Here is a 15,863-nt window from a genome sequence, read left to right as displayed (position 1 = left end):
TAAATTTTATAAGAATGATACAAATAAAAAATATATGACATAAAAATATATAAAATTTATGGGAATAAATTTAAAAATATATAAGTACATAGATAAAAATATTAATTTTTATTAGATCAAAATATAAAATATATAATGATTTATATACAAAATTTATATTGTAAAAAATTATAAGGGATAAATTTCCCCACATGCCCCCTACCTTTTGCCAGTATAATTTATGTTTAAATTTATATATTTTTATATAAAAAAAGAAAAAAAAAATATATTAGGCTCCAATAATAGAGAAAGGCTCTGAGAAGAACTTTCAAAATTATCAGCCTTTCTTTTCATTAATTAATAATAATTGGAAAAATATGTAGTAAAATTCTTAGAAGGTATTTTAGTAGACACTCCTATTTATTTAAGTATTTTGATCTGTTGTTCTAGAAAAATTCAAAATAATATACCGTGCTAAAAATAAATTTTAAATTGATAAAATATTTAAATTTTATTTTTAGTACAATAAAATACTAATTTTTTTGAAAAAAATAATTATCTTTAATATCTATAACGTATTCGATTATAAAAAAAAAATTAATTTTTTTACTTAATACCGAACTAAATAAAAGGTCTACCGAAATACTTTATTTTTCCTTTCCAAAATCATTTTACCTTTTTTTATTTCTTTCTATTCTTTTGTTAGCCTTCCTAAAATAACTCTTCAACCACTTTTTTTTTCCTTTTGTTTGAAAAGGCTCTCACCCACTTTCCTTATAGTATTACATATTAAATTAATTATTATTATATATTTTTTTTTACATATATTAAAATAATTAAAAAAAAAAAGAGGAATTTAATATTTCAACATCTTCACATGGCTACACCACCCCACCAAAAAAACGTTGTTACCTTCTTCTCGTACTCTGAAAATTTCCATTATTATATAAGAAGCACTAACACTCCAATATCTCCTCACACACCATCATCAATGGCTTCTCTTCCACTCACTTCTCCATTCTCTCTTCTCACCCCCACTAAACACCACTACACACCAAAAAACACCAAACCCTACTTCTCATGTAAAGCCACTAATAATAATTCTTCCCAAGAAAATACTTCCTCCTCTTCCTCTTCCTCTTCCTCCTCCAACAACAAGTTAGACCGTCGAAATGTCCTTCTGGGACTCGGCGGTCTGTATGGGGCGGCAGGCTTAGCAGTCTCTGATCCATTTGCTTTTGCCGCCCCAGTACAGGCACCAGACCTGTCTAAATGTGGGGAAGCAGATTTGCCAGAAGGTTCTCTTCCGGCAAACTGTTGTCCCCCAAACTCATCACAAATCATAAATTTTAAGCCGCCGGTTGTGAACCGTTTAAGGGTTCGCCCGGCGGCTCACAAAGCTGATAAGGAGTTTGTAGCTAAGTACAACAAAGCTTTAGAGCTTATGAAAGCTTTACCGGATACAGATCCGCGAAGCTTCTCGCAACAAGCTGATATTCATTGTGCTTATTGTAATGGAGCTTATGATCAAAATGGTTTCCCAGGTGTTGAGCTTCAAATCCACAATTCATGGCTTTTCTTCCCCTTTCATCGTTGGTACTTATATTTTTATGAAAAGATTCTTGGGAAGCTTATAAATGATCCCACTTTCGCAATTCCTTATTGGAATTGGGATAATCCACCGGGGATGCAAATGCCGGCCATGTTCACAAACCCGAACACTGCTCTTTTCGACAAGTTAAGAAGCTCGAAAAATCAACCGCCTAAGCTCATTGATCTCGATTATAACATCGACGACATTTTGACACCGACGTCAGTACCTAACGACCAACAAATTAGTACTAATTTGAATGTCATGTATAGGTCGATGGTGAGCAATGCAACCAACACTGAGCTCTTTTTTGGTGGAGATTTTCGAGCAGGAGAACTGCCCGAAAACTCACCCGGTTCCATTGAGAATATTCCTCATGGACCGGTGCATCTTTGGAGTGGGGACGAGACCCAAACAAATTTCGAAAATATGGGAAATTTTTACTCTGCTGGTCGAGACCCTTTGTTTTACTGTCACCATGCTAATGTTGATCGAATGTGGAGTATTTGGAAGACTTTGTCTGGGAAGAGGAGGAAAGATATTAGCGATCCAGACTGGTTGAACACTACTTTCTTGTTTTATGACGAGAATGCCCAACTTGTCCGAGTCAGTGTCAAGGACTCACTTGATACTAAAAAGTTGGGGTATGTTTACCAAGATGTTGAGCTTCCTTGGTTGAAGACTAAGCCTAAGCCACGTGGCAAGAAAATAAGTGACAAGATAAAGTCAAAGTTGAAGTCAAAGTTAAAGTCAAAAAAAGTAGCCTCCACCACCCCGTTATTTGGTGGTGGAATTGGGACAGCATTGGCTGCTGATGATGAGGTGTCAGCAGGTCTGACACCTCTGAGTTCTTTTCCTGTAAAGTTGAATAATTCGGTAAGAGTTTTGGTAGCCAGGCCAAAGACTGGGAGGAGTAAGAAAGAGAAGGAGGATGAGGACGAGGTTTTAGTTATTTCGGGGATAAATTATAATAGGAATCAACCAGTGAAATTCGATGTTTATGTGAACGACGAGGATCAGGACTCAACGAGCGGTCCTGACAAATCAGAGTTCGCAGGAAGCTTTGTCAGTGTACCGCACAATACTAAGAACACCGAAAAGACCAACACTAGTTTGAAACTCGGGATAACTGAGTTGTTGGATGATATTGGAGTTGAAGATGATGAGAATGTTTTGGTTACTTTGGTCCCAAAAAGTAACGAAATTGTCACAATTGGTGGGATTAGGATTGATCTTGTTACTTAATTAAAAAAGAAAAACATATCAACATAATGTGACCAGTATCATTATATATATAGTATCGTACTATGAATAATGAGTGTATGTGTGTCTTGTTATTATCATGTGTTTTGGGATTGGATATTATATTCCAATTAGTGATGATAATGATGAGTAGTAGTGATGGAGAATGGTGATGTTTTTTGTTTTTTTAGTGGGTTTTAATCTGTAAAACAAATAAGCTTTTGGGCAAGATTTGTGTTTCTTTTTCTTTAGTGGGGTTTGAGCACTTTTTAGGGTTTTATTGGTCTCATCTTATGATATGTACCCATTTGCCAACGTGATTATAATTTATATTATTATGTACCCTTCTTTGTTTATATATATATATGATCTTGTAGTTAATGATCTTTTTATTTTCTTTGTTAATGATCTTGTAGTTATAAATAAGTCTATAATATTATACATTTGACTTGAGTTCTTACCCCTTTTCTCATGTACAACTTACATATTAAAAATTACTACACATAGTTTTGGATAAATATACAATACACTTTTTGAAGCAGTATTTCGGTCAGTGCATTCTCTTCAGTTTCGACATATAATAGTGTATATTATAGTTATTTAAAATTGCATGTAAATAGTTATTTACAAATAATTTTAAATAGTTACAACGTACGCAATCATATCAAAACAGATAAAAAATCTATTGACCTTTTGGAGATTTACTATAGAAATTTCCAATAGTTTAATGTTCTCTTACTCACTAGTAGGATCAAATGGCTTAAAAAAAGAAAAGAAATTATAGGATCAAAGGGTGACCTTAATAACTTTACAATAATAATTTGTTAGAATAATTAGTTTATTAATTAAAAAAGTTGTTACACAATGCCTTTTTAATTAGATAGATATATATATATCTTAACAATAATTTTTTTTTTCGATAAATTTAATTACACTTAGGGCTTCGTAAAATTTTAAAAATAATAGAATTTTGACACACTCTAAGGCAACGCTAAATAATATATCACCCTATATAAGTGTCCTTCATGGCAATATATATATATTTTTTTTCATTTTATAATAATTTAATAACCATTTAATAAAAGAAATAAATAATTAAATAATTCATTTATAATCGAAACTCATATTATATTAATAAAATACTATAATAATAAAAAAATATATTTGTAATTTTTAATATTATGATTAAAATGTGAAAAAAAAATAGTATTAAAATAATGTATTTTTATTGTTGATATAATACCAAATTTAAAATTTACTGTAAAAAAACTAAATTTACAGCTGGTGGAGTTGAAATTTCTTGAATATTATTCATAATTAAGCCAAATAATTTTTACTTTTTAAACGGAAAATATGCTATTTATTACTTAAATCCATATAATAATTATCAAATAATAGAGAAATAGAAAGATAATATTAATTATTTAGTTGAAGATCCACTAGCTCACTTTGAATGGTAGACTAGACATAAAAGAAAGACACTTAACTACTCCTCCAAAAAGTCAAGACCCTTTTTTTCATTATTATTAGATATTAATGATACCTTAATATTAGTATGAGAAGATGTTTGTATATGACACCTCATATATAACCATTAAGAGCCCATTGTTTGGTACGTTGTGTTGTATAATATTGTATTAAATTAGATTATTAATAAGTTGTACTATAATAAGTTGTGTAAAATTATTATATTATATTTACCATAAAATTAACCACAAGGATCGGGTTTGGGTCTAAGTACTGGTCTAGGTCCATGTCTAGGGCCAAGTTGTCAGATTCAGATTTGGGTTCGAGATTGAGGTTTCCAACTCCAAACTATTTGTAAAAATTATATAATACAAGCTAATTAATGCGGATAATTTGTTATATGTATTAAATAATACGATTGACATTGTATTAAAATTTATATTTGTAATAATTCTATCTAAAAAAAATTATGGTCGTAATAATTAATACAATACAATACAATATTTTATCCAAACGTAGTTAATACAATACGACATTTACACAGTCTACCAAACGAGCCCTAATAAATATCAAATATTTCACTTTTTATTATTTTGGTTGGAATAGAAAACATACTTTGTGGCCACTTTAAGAAAATAATTATATGTATACACTATTGGTAATTTTCCAAAAAAAAAAAAGAGTATAATTAGTTGTATAGCTTAGTTCAAAGAGATGCTTAGCACCTCTCTCGACATTATACGACTATGATGTAATTAAGTATCATGTTTCATATAACTTAAAAAAATAGATTTTACGAAATATTACTAACTAATCATGGGGTGACACCTATAAAAAGTATTGGACACTACTAGTACCCAATAACACTTGGACTTTCTCGTGTGTAACATGTCACATATATTAAAAAAATAAAAATTTTCTACAATGTACACTCTCTCAATTCTTATTTGTTTCGGTATTTGAGAGAATTTTTAAGTTTATTTTTTTTATGCTCATATATACTATGTAGTTATTTAAGACACCTTGTAAAATTTTGAGAAATTCAAAAAAAAAAATTACACGCCAAAAATATGATTTAAAGAATCTGTTGCACGTGTGATTCTTTTATTTTATACGCCAGACTATTTGAACACTGTCTTTTATATTGTAAATTATTTTTACAGTATGTCTTAAATAACTAGAATGTATATGACTAAAAAAAATAGACTAAAAAATTCTCTTAAATACCGAAACAAATAAAGAATGCATCAGTGTACTCTACTTTACTTCACTTGTTTTAATTTTTACATTAATTTCTATATTCTTTAAGATGTATCAATTTTTTATAGTTGGTGTCTCCATTATACTTTTTAGGTTAATATAAATTATGTGTTAGACTAATATACTTAAGTAGAAAATAAATGTATATATTGAATAACATACTCATACAAATAAGTATATTTTAATGAAATATAATATAACAATATTTTTTATTAACAAATAAAAAATGAGATATTTTTCAATTTATCATAAATTTCTTTATATGCCATACAAAGAATAATTATATTATATAATTAGATTTTTCTACAAAACCATCTAATGCTATTATGCTACAAAACCTTAAAAAAAATGTTATATGTGTTATTGAAATTTTTCAAAATAACAATAATTATAATAAAATTAAATAGTAATATTATTGTACGAAATTAATTTTTGCACGTTCTTCACGAAATTAAAAGTTTTGGTACTATGGTCACCTACCACTCCCACAACCACAATACATACCCCTACTTGAGCTATGATGGGCTAGACTCGTACTTAGGATTCATCCAAATTCACGGTTAAAACTTTAAGCAAAAATTTATCATATTACTGTCAAACGGAATTTTTTATAAAAAATTTATCTTCTTAAAAATAACCGTAAAACAACAAAATTAAATTATTAAAACAATTATGAAACAACTCAAAAACAACTGTGGTACAACTATAAAAACTTAACACAGTACACAGTATAAGACTTACACAGTATTTTTGAAAAAAAATTTGGTATACAGTAAAAAAGTAAAAAGATTGAATATTTATGTATGTAGTGTAAAAATCCCAAAATTTATATGGTGTACTTTTTTGCATTAGAAAAAATAATATTTTTATAAAATTTTGTAAAAAACCTAATAATACTCACATTTTACTTTCACACAATTTCTTGGACTTATTATTACTCAGAGCCGCGTTGCCACAACGCGTGCAAATTTTAAATAATATTGGATAATTTTAAAAATAAGGGTACTAGCAAATAATTATTAATTAATTATAAAAATAAAAAAAAAAATTATGGTTGCATATGTTGTAGTTATTCAATACTATTTGTATGTTTTCAAAAAAAAAATCGAGTAGTTTATAATATCAAAAATAAGATTTACATATTTAATTGTATACATGAATTTTTTTCTTATATGTGTGGTAAGTAACTGTTTAAATCTTCTTTTCAGTACTAAATTATTTTATAATTTTCAAAAAAATTTACAAATAATCCTAAATAGCTAAAACGTACATAATTATAGAAAATTAAATTAAAAAACATTTGAATACCAAAATAAATAAAAGAGGTACCAAATTCACCCTTTAAAGGGTTACTATATATATATAGGTGAAGATAATAAATATGGATCTACAATCTTGGAACCCCAATATAAGTACCACACCCTCTTTATTTTGGGAAAACTTATAAAAATACTGGAATTTAAGTTAATTTTTATAAAAATACTAGCACACAGAATTTTTTTTAAAAATACTATATTTTTATAAAATAACAGTGAAACAACTAAAAAACTACCGTAGAACAACAGTGAAAACTTATCACACTGCACAGTATAAAACTTACACAGTATTTTTGAAAAAAAATTCCGCCCGATAGTAAAAAAATAAAAAAGTTGAAAATTTCAGTATGTGGTGTAAATAACCCTTACTTTGATCACTTTTGAAAAATAAATAATAATAATAATAATAATAATAATTGTAAAAACTCATTTACTAGGGGTGTGGCCAAGTAGCTGTTGGTATTTATGGTATTTAAAAAAAATTATAATCTTTTATTTTTTTTATTTGTGTATTAATATATTTATTTTATATAACGCAATTCTTAATTTAACAGTAAAAATAAAATTATGTATGTATTTTATATAAAGAAATTTATATTTAAATTTAAAATACTTAAAATATTATAAATATTTTTAATTTTATTAGTTTAATATTGAATTAAAATAAAAGATAATTCTATTCAATCGGTCAATTTACCATGATATTTCATTTGAATTTTATTGTACATATAAAATACGTACATATAATCACATCCAAATAACATACTAATATAGCTGCAATAGTTAAAAAAAAATCGATCAAAATCTCAAATCTTATTTCAGAAATTAGAAAAAAATACAGTATCTAATTAAAAAAATTAAACATGTATTGCACTTAACATCACTTAATTAAACTTAATTAAAAAAGAATAGTAATTATATGTGCATTGCACATAACATAAATCTAGTATATATATATTTTATAATTATAGTAATCATTTCATTTATTTTTTTTAAAAAAATTAAATAATTTATAGTGTTAAAAATTAAATTCAAAGAGCATATTTTTTTAATGAGTATAATAACTATTTTGAGTTCCCTTGTAAATCTTTAGAATTTCTTAAAAATTAGTGGACATGTTTAGTATAATTCATATATATGATCCTAAAATTAATAGTTATTTTTTTCAATCATTTGTGTACTAATATATTTATTTTATATTTTTCTTCTTTTCAAATCTTGAAGAAAACATTTTTTATTTAAAAGAAAAACTTAAAATTAATTAAACTAACTTAATAATTACATAGAGTACTGAAAGTTCTGTCATCATAAATTTTAATATAAAAGAAAAGAAAAGAAAAATTCATCACAACTACATTTTCAAAAATATTAATTACTTATACATGTATATACACAAACAAGTACACATATTTTATTTACAAGTACATATCTATAAATGATCTTTTTGCTTTAATTAATTTGAGCAATATTATAAGTATTAATATCACTAAAGTGGTGCTGAAGTCATAAGTGGTTGAGATACATTGGTTTCCTTCTATCAATATCAATATGTACTATATTTTTTATAGTTCCATAAATGATACTCTCATAATTAAGTTTATTAGAGTGTGTTCAATTTAATTTTAGTTGAGAAAATTTATTCATCACAAGGTTTAGGGCTTAGGCCGACTAGATTTGGAGGAAATTACATTGTATATCCACTTTATTTTATTTATTTTAATTTTTACTTCAATTTTTATATTTTTTTAGATATACTCATTTTTATGGATAATGTCTCCATTAGACCCGTTAAGTTATGTAAATTATATGCTAGACTTTAGTAGAGAGTGAGAGTATATTAGACAATCCACTCCAAAGTGGGTATATTTTAATAAAAAAATAATATGAGAGTATTTTTAATTAATGGATAAAAAAAGAATGTATTTTTCAACTTATCCCCTAGATTTGTGTTTAGGGCTCACTTAGTCCAAAGAACAAAAAAAAAAACTTCCTCCTTTTAAAATTATATATATTGTTTTGTTGATTTTGAGAAATACTACATTTTTTTTCATAATATAGGCCCAAAAATAATTTTTTTATAGCCTACTAAATTTCAAGATCGACCGTGCTAGTGGCGGACCAGGATTTAAAGTGAGGGGGACATAATTTTTTTTTTTTGTAAGGTAAGAGCAAAAGTAAACTTAAAAAGAAAAAAAAAATACTCTTGATACTTCTATCCTATATGTATTGCACATGCATATACATCTTTATAGTATTATATTTATAAATATCTTTTATTACAAATATACATCGTAATTAATTAAAATGTATTTATATGTTTTTTTTGATGTTTTTTTTCAAGGAGTGTGAATTCACCTTTAGTTCGTATAAGAGGTGACTGCAAAATTTAGTGTGCTATATTTAATTTACTATTTTGAATTGTACTTCAATATTATTATTAATAATTATTTAAACACTTTCTTCTCCTAACCAAAAACCAGTCTTATGTGGATCATCTCTTGATCACATTCCCATGTTGATCAATATCATTATTTTTTAGAGGTGACAATTTATATTCATGTACACTTCGTTCGTGTTGAGACTCATGTATTATAAGTGTATGCTTGACCCAAACATAATTTATTTAATAATTGTATCAAAAAAAAATAAAACCAAACAAGATTATAAATTAATGCATATTGTTTAAAAGTACTAATTAATAATATTTTGTATTAATTATTAAATCAAAATATATAAAATTTAGGGTAGATATCATTTTAGATCCTGTGTTTTGCAAAAGTTATCAATTAGACTCTCTGTTTTGTTAAATGAAAAAATAGACCTTATATTTTCTAAAATTGTACAAGCAAGATCTTGAACTGATATTTTGTCAAAATAAAACTTAATAATAATTTGATTTAGAGATGTTGTGACAAAACTAGTTATATTTTCTGTATCTGTTCGTGTTAGAAATTGTTTTAAAGTTGGTTATATTTAAAAATAAAATTATTAAAAATTGAGATCAGGGTCCTATTTTTACCATTTTAGAAAATATAAGATCTATTTTATCATTTAACAAAACAGAGAGTCCAATTAATAACTTTTGTAAAACATAAGATTCAAAATAGTATTTACTCGATTTTAAATTATAAAAATAGCAATAATAGGAATATATTATTTTGTAATCTCTTTGTTATTGTCTCTTGTTAATTAGAATGAATTAGCTATACCAAATCAATTAATTTAATAGATTTTCAGAGAAATTATTCCAAAGTAAATCTTAGACAATTAATAACCATTAATTTGAACCCTAAAACAAAATTAATAATACTGTTAATTTAATACTATACTTTGTTAATATAAAATTTAAAAATCATTATATATACAATATGCTGCCCACTACTATTTGAGATTACTTATTATAAAGTTGCAAATGGATTTTTTATTTTATTTTTACTTTTATGAAGTAAACAGTTCTAAATATGTAACGTTCCCGCTTTAAGTTTTTATTAGGTCCTACACGAGTACGTTACTCTGGCTGCTTTATGGACTGATGACTGACCCTACAGACCAACATGAGTGTTTCTAACGTGCTATGTCCTCACTCACACACTTCCTGGGAAAACTTCACAGGAGGTCACCTATCATGAAATTACCCCAGGTCAAGCACACTTAATTGTAGGGTTCTTTCGTGATGGGCTACCAGAAAACAAGATGCATCTTGTTGATATAAGTAGTACCAATCAATCCATTTAAGCCCTATTCAATTGTGTAGTCCTATACCTACACAGTCTCAGAATCATCCCGCTTGACCTTTCCAGGCGGTGTGAGATTGGACAACTTACCCTGTATTTCTCCTTACGAATCACGAGACTACTAACTGTCACAAAATATTTCGTTAATATATAACATTTTTTTAAAAAAATGTTTCGTTAATAAATTGAGGTTGATTATATTTTAGGTTAGAGGATCATAATTATTAACTGTTAAATCAACACAATCATAATTTAATAAGAGTAATTTGTGATATAAATATATAAGTTTAACTTTCAATGATTACAAATAAATACTTAAGTTAAATGTTGAGTCAGCCACATGACGATTCCTAATTGATCACGATCATTAAATTTTTATTTATTATTTAAAAATTTATTTAAATATACTAATAAAAAAATATATATAAGTATTGACTTGACACTTAATAATAAGATTTATTTTAGAAATATAACTTAAATATTTGTACTGTAAAAAATTAAACTTAAGTATTTATCTAAAACTAAAAATTAAATTTAAGTATTTACACCACAAATTACTCACCTAATAATTATGTATAAAACAATGAATATAAAGATGCAAACACATAATTTTATTAAGTCAAAAACATAAGATAACTTTTGAAGCAAACCAACTTCATAAATTGAAATACAAAAATTACCAATTTCAAGAAATACATTCAACTCTCTAAATAATTATTCAAATAATATTGGTATACACACCTCGTAGAAAATCACAAACACACATACATATATATATATATATATGAAATTATTCAAATTATAATTTTTCAAAACATTATGGGAATCAAAACACTCCACATGTGTGTTTTTCTTCCCCCCAAAAAATAAATATAAAAACCCTAACAAGATAGAATTACTATTAATATAATATTATAATTGTTTTCTTTTTCTTATAATTTTTATTTTTAGGTATCAAACTCAATCTTGATGCTACCAATTGAGACTTTTCCAACACCAAGCTTAGGAATCAAAGTAACAACAACATGTTCATCATCTTCAGCATCCAAATCTTCCAACAAGTCATTGAGTCCCAACATAAGACAAGTCTTGAGCTTATGGCCCTTGTGCTTATGTGGCACGCTGACGTAGCTACCCGCGAACTCACTCTTGTCGGGTCCACTTGGCAAGTCATCTTCATCGTTGATGTAAACATCGAACTTGATTGCTACATCTCTATCGAACTCAATCCCATCAATCACCAAAATTTCATTAGCCTCATCCTTCTCCTTCTTGCTCCTTTTCGCCTTTTTAGGCCTCGCCACTAAAATTTTAACCGGCTTGTCCAAAGTCAAGGGAAAACTTAACGTGGTTTGAAACATGTTATTGTCTGTGGCTGCCTGGGCCATAGGCACACCAACTCGTCCCAACGCTCGTTTGACTCGACTTAGTCTAGATCTGCGTGGCGTTGGGCGAGTGTTCAACCATGGAATGTCCACTTTTTGATAATTGTACCCGAGTTTTCTACTGTCCAAACAATCTCTCACCTATTTAAATAAAAAAAATTAAAATATATTAGCCTTCTCTTAATTACATGCAATTTCATTTTTGCTTGTGTTATTTTTTCTTTCTTCATAATCATAAAATATTGAAATTTAAACTTCAAACAAAACCAAATATAAACCATAGCTAGTGTGAAATTAAACAAGAATATTTTTTTTTATTTAAAAAGGAATGTAGGGTTTATTGTATATATTTTATTTTGAAAATCTAAGAGATTAAAATAATTAATTATTTTTTTATTATTACTTTATTATATATTTAATAGAATACTTCTGAAAATCAGCCATTATTCTTCTAATAATTTACTTATTTAATAATTGAAGTCAAACCATTGGTTAATTTGGAGAAAAGTGTAATCTTTATTCAACTATTCATTTTGAAAACAATGCAAGTTATTACCAAGACCTTCAATTTTAAAAAACTAACATAAGTAGTACAAAAATAATGGTAGGTACATGTGATAGAGTTTTAATAATTGAATAAAAGGATTATTTCACAAATATACGAAAATAATAAAAAAAAATTACAAAAATACAGTTAAAAAGAATTTTAAATATTTTTATGATTTTATTTATAGAAAATACGGTCTTTTAATGTATTTTTATGTTGTACTCTTGTTGATTTTTTGTTATTTGTATGTTATTTTTTTTGTTGTTGTTGTTTTGATGTTATTTTTTATGTAGTTTTCGTATTATTTTGGTGTTATTTTTATATAATACTGTAAAAATATATATAAAAAAAAATCTTTCAACGTAAAAATATAAAAGATTTACAAAAAATAATGTATTATGTAATTATCCCAAATAAATACTATATTTAATGTGATTTTATATATAAATAATAATAAAAGAAAAAACTATGTGCACTATATGTAGTAAAAAAATAATAGTACTTTATAAATTCAATATATATATAAGAATTATTTGTCTCACCTTGACACGAACCAATTGAGCATTTTCATCATAAAAAAGAAAAGCAGCATCAAGCCAATCTCGATCGGTAAAATCTTGTCTTCTTCCCCCCAAAGTTTTCCAAACACTCCACATTCTATCAACGTTAGAATGGTGAGCAAAGAATAAGGGGTCTCTACCAGCCGAGTAAAAATTTCCCATGTTCTCGAAGTTGGGTTGGGTCTGATCCCCAGACCAAATATGAACAGGCCCATGAGGAATATTTTCCAATGAGCCTGCTCCAGGGTCGGTGGGGTCCCCGGCTCGATAAGGCATGCCCATAAAGAGTCGAGGACTTGTACCGTTAGAAACCATCTGACGGTACATGATAGCAAGATTACTCGAGATTTGAGCTTCATTCGTTGATGCCACGTCAACACCGTTATAGTCAAGGTCCATGAGGGTTGGCGGTTGGTGAGGTTTGCTTCTTAATGGATCATACAATGAAGAATTCGGGTTTGTGTAAATCGAGGGTAACTGCATTCCTGGTGGGGAATCCCAATTCCAGAAAGGCATAGCAAAATTGGGGTCCCCAATCAGCTTTCCCAAGATTCTTTCGTAGAAATATAAGTACCAACGATGGAATGGAAAAAATAGCCAAGAATTATGGACTTGTATATCGAGATTTGGGAAACCTACTTGCTCGTACGCTCCATCGCAATAGGCACAATGAATGTTGGCTTGTTGTGTAAAATTTCTTGGATCATCAGCTGGTAGAGCTCTCATGAGCTCTACCGCTTTGTTGAATTTTTCCAAGTAAGCTTTATCAACTGCGTGTGCAGCTGGTCTTATTCTGATCTTGCCTGATTTAGGTAATTTGTAGTCTATGATGGTAGAAGTGAATGGTGGGCAACAATTTACTGGGTTGGCCCCAGCTGGTAAGTCAGCCTGGCCGCACTTGGAAAGGTCTGGCGGGGCTATAGGGTCTGCAAATGCAAATGGATCGCGTCCACCCTGTAACCCTGCCATACCATACAAGCCTCCCAAGCCCAGGAGAATATTTCTCCTGTTAGGGTTTTGTTCGTTGTTATTGTTGTTTGCGCTAGCTTTGCATGAAAATTTACGTGAAATTTTTGAAGGGTTAAAACGTCGATTTTTGAGATTTGGGATTTGGGTATCTTTTTGAAGAAAAGGAGATGAACAAGGGCTAGTGAGAGAAGCCATTGGTGGCTCTCTCTTGATTATGAATTTTCTTTTGATCAATTAGAGTTTGTTAATTGGGATTAGAATGAAGATTAGAATGAGGATTGGATTTGTTTTATAATGATACGTTAAGTGAACATTTCTTATTAATTAATTCCTATATTATTAGTTAATTAATATTAGCTCACCCAATACAAATTGATCAACTATAGAAAAAATAATAATGACTACTGTACTTTTGATCACGTGGTTGATAATTTTGATGATTTGATTAATTAACTAATATTCATTTCAACATTAAGGAATTAATATTATATATTTATACACATTTTTATATGGTTTATCAGTATATCTTATATAGTATATTTTTAAGAATTTTTTATTTATAGTTTTTAAAGAAATTATATATTTTTTTATATATATAAATAATTGTGTGATACAATTAATAGTTTATTTGCTTTCAAAAAATTTAAAGCAATATACTATGTATTAATTGAAATAGAATTAAAAGATATTTAGTTACATGAATATTTATTTTTCTTTTATATTTACATGTGTATTTTGAATTTTATTTTGATATCGTAAATTATTAAAAATAATTAAAAATGAATATAGTAGAGTACTACTATATAACTATAATTTACCGCTCTATATAGAGTATATATATTGTATATATCAGTGTATAATTAATCATGATTAAATTTTTTTAAAACAATTAATCATAATAAATTATATTTTTAGAGACTTAGTTTTATTTAATATGTATAAGGAATTTTTTCATACAATTTTAATTTTTAGAATCGTAAAATTTCCTTTGGAAAAAATGTACTGATTAAAATTCAGTTTTTTTGGGTAGTGGGAGTAGTACTATGCTACCTAATATTCTCTCTAGATAACTTAATATTTTTAGTTTTTGTAGTCTTCCTAGGAAATTTTGATCCTCCAATAAATTATTAATTAAGTTAATTAACTAAAGTTTGTACGCAATATGGTTGGAAAATTCCTCTTGACAAAAATGTTTAAATGTGTGATTATTTATGAATAATATAGAGTAGAGGTGATACTACTTTGAATCTCGTGTTTTGAAAAGTTACTGATCGGTTTATTTATTTATTAAGTTATAAGTTAGACTCTATATTTTTAAGCATTGTTATAGGACACCAGTAGTACCCAGCAATTTCTATAAGTAGCGCTCTACAATTAGTTAGCGATATTATCTAAAAATTATTTTTTTAAATTATATGGAACATGATACTTAATTACACCAATAGCAGTATGACATTGAAGAGGGTGCTAGGCACCAATAATACTTTTTAGCAATTCTCTTTTAAAAATAGAAAAAATAGTACACTTGATTCAATTTTCGATAATTTCTTTTTACGTATAACCAATTTAGAGATAATTTCTAACAATGCAGAAAATGAGAAAATATGTAATTAGTCTTATTATAACACCTTTAGATCGAATTATTTATATTATTTATTAAATTAAAATATATGAGACCTGATATTAAATTACACCTATATATAACAATATACAACAATTTTATAGAATTATATTTTTGTTAACAAACAGATGAAGTCTTGGTTATTGTCTTTTGTTAATTAGAATGGATTAGTTATACCAAATCATTAATTAA

The 15,863-nt window shown here is 27.2% G+C and overlaps 2 protein-coding genes across 2 annotated transcripts; one reads left to right on the top strand and one right to left on the bottom strand.

Moving 5' to 3' along the window:
• Positions 1-870: 870 nt before the first annotated feature.
• On the top strand, positions 871-3,154 carry LOC115697232 (polyphenol oxidase, chloroplastic). Its single transcript, XM_030624157.2, has one exon. The coding sequence runs from the start codon at positions 971-973 to the stop codon at positions 2,813-2,815; it is 1,845 nt and encodes a 614-aa protein (XP_030480017.2). The 5' UTR covers positions 871-970; the 3' UTR covers positions 2,816-3,154.
• Positions 3,155-11,235: 8,081 nt separating this feature from the next.
• LOC133039954 (polyphenol oxidase, chloroplastic-like) lies at positions 11,236-14,337 on the bottom strand. The gene is made up of 2 exons (XM_061119111.1): positions 13,064-14,337; positions 11,236-12,115 (listed from the first exon to the last, which is right to left on the bottom strand). Exons 1-2 carry the CDS (start codon positions 14,243-14,245, stop codon positions 11,537-11,539), a joined length of 1,761 nt encoding a protein of 586 aa, XP_060975094.1. The 5' UTR covers positions 14,246-14,337; the 3' UTR covers positions 11,236-11,536.
• Positions 14,338-15,863: the final 1,526 nt, after the last annotated feature.

This window comes from Cannabis sativa, chromosome 7 (assembly GCF_029168945.1).
Source record: "Cannabis sativa cultivar Pink pepper isolate KNU-18-1 chromosome 7, ASM2916894v1, whole genome shotgun sequence".
In the NCBI taxonomy this organism is placed as follows: Eukaryota; Viridiplantae; Streptophyta; class Magnoliopsida; order Rosales; family Cannabaceae; genus Cannabis; species Cannabis sativa.
Note: the sequence above shows the minus strand (reverse complement) of the source record. Positions and strands in the feature narration are given on the sequence as shown.

Excerpts from the sequence above, each read along its gene's own strand:
- LOC115697232 (XM_030624157.2), top strand. The coding sequence starts at position 971 with ATGGCTTCTCTTCCACTCACTTCTCCATTCTCTCTTCTCACCCCCACT.
- LOC133039954 (XM_061119111.1), bottom strand. The coding sequence starts at position 14,245 with ATGGCTTCTCTCACTAGCCCTTGTTCATCTCCTTTTCTTCAAAAAGAT. Across the intron at positions 12,116-13,063 it reads CTCAATTGGTTCGTGTCAAG|GTGAGAGATTGTTTGGACAG; the intron begins GTGAGACAAATA and ends TTATTTAAATAG.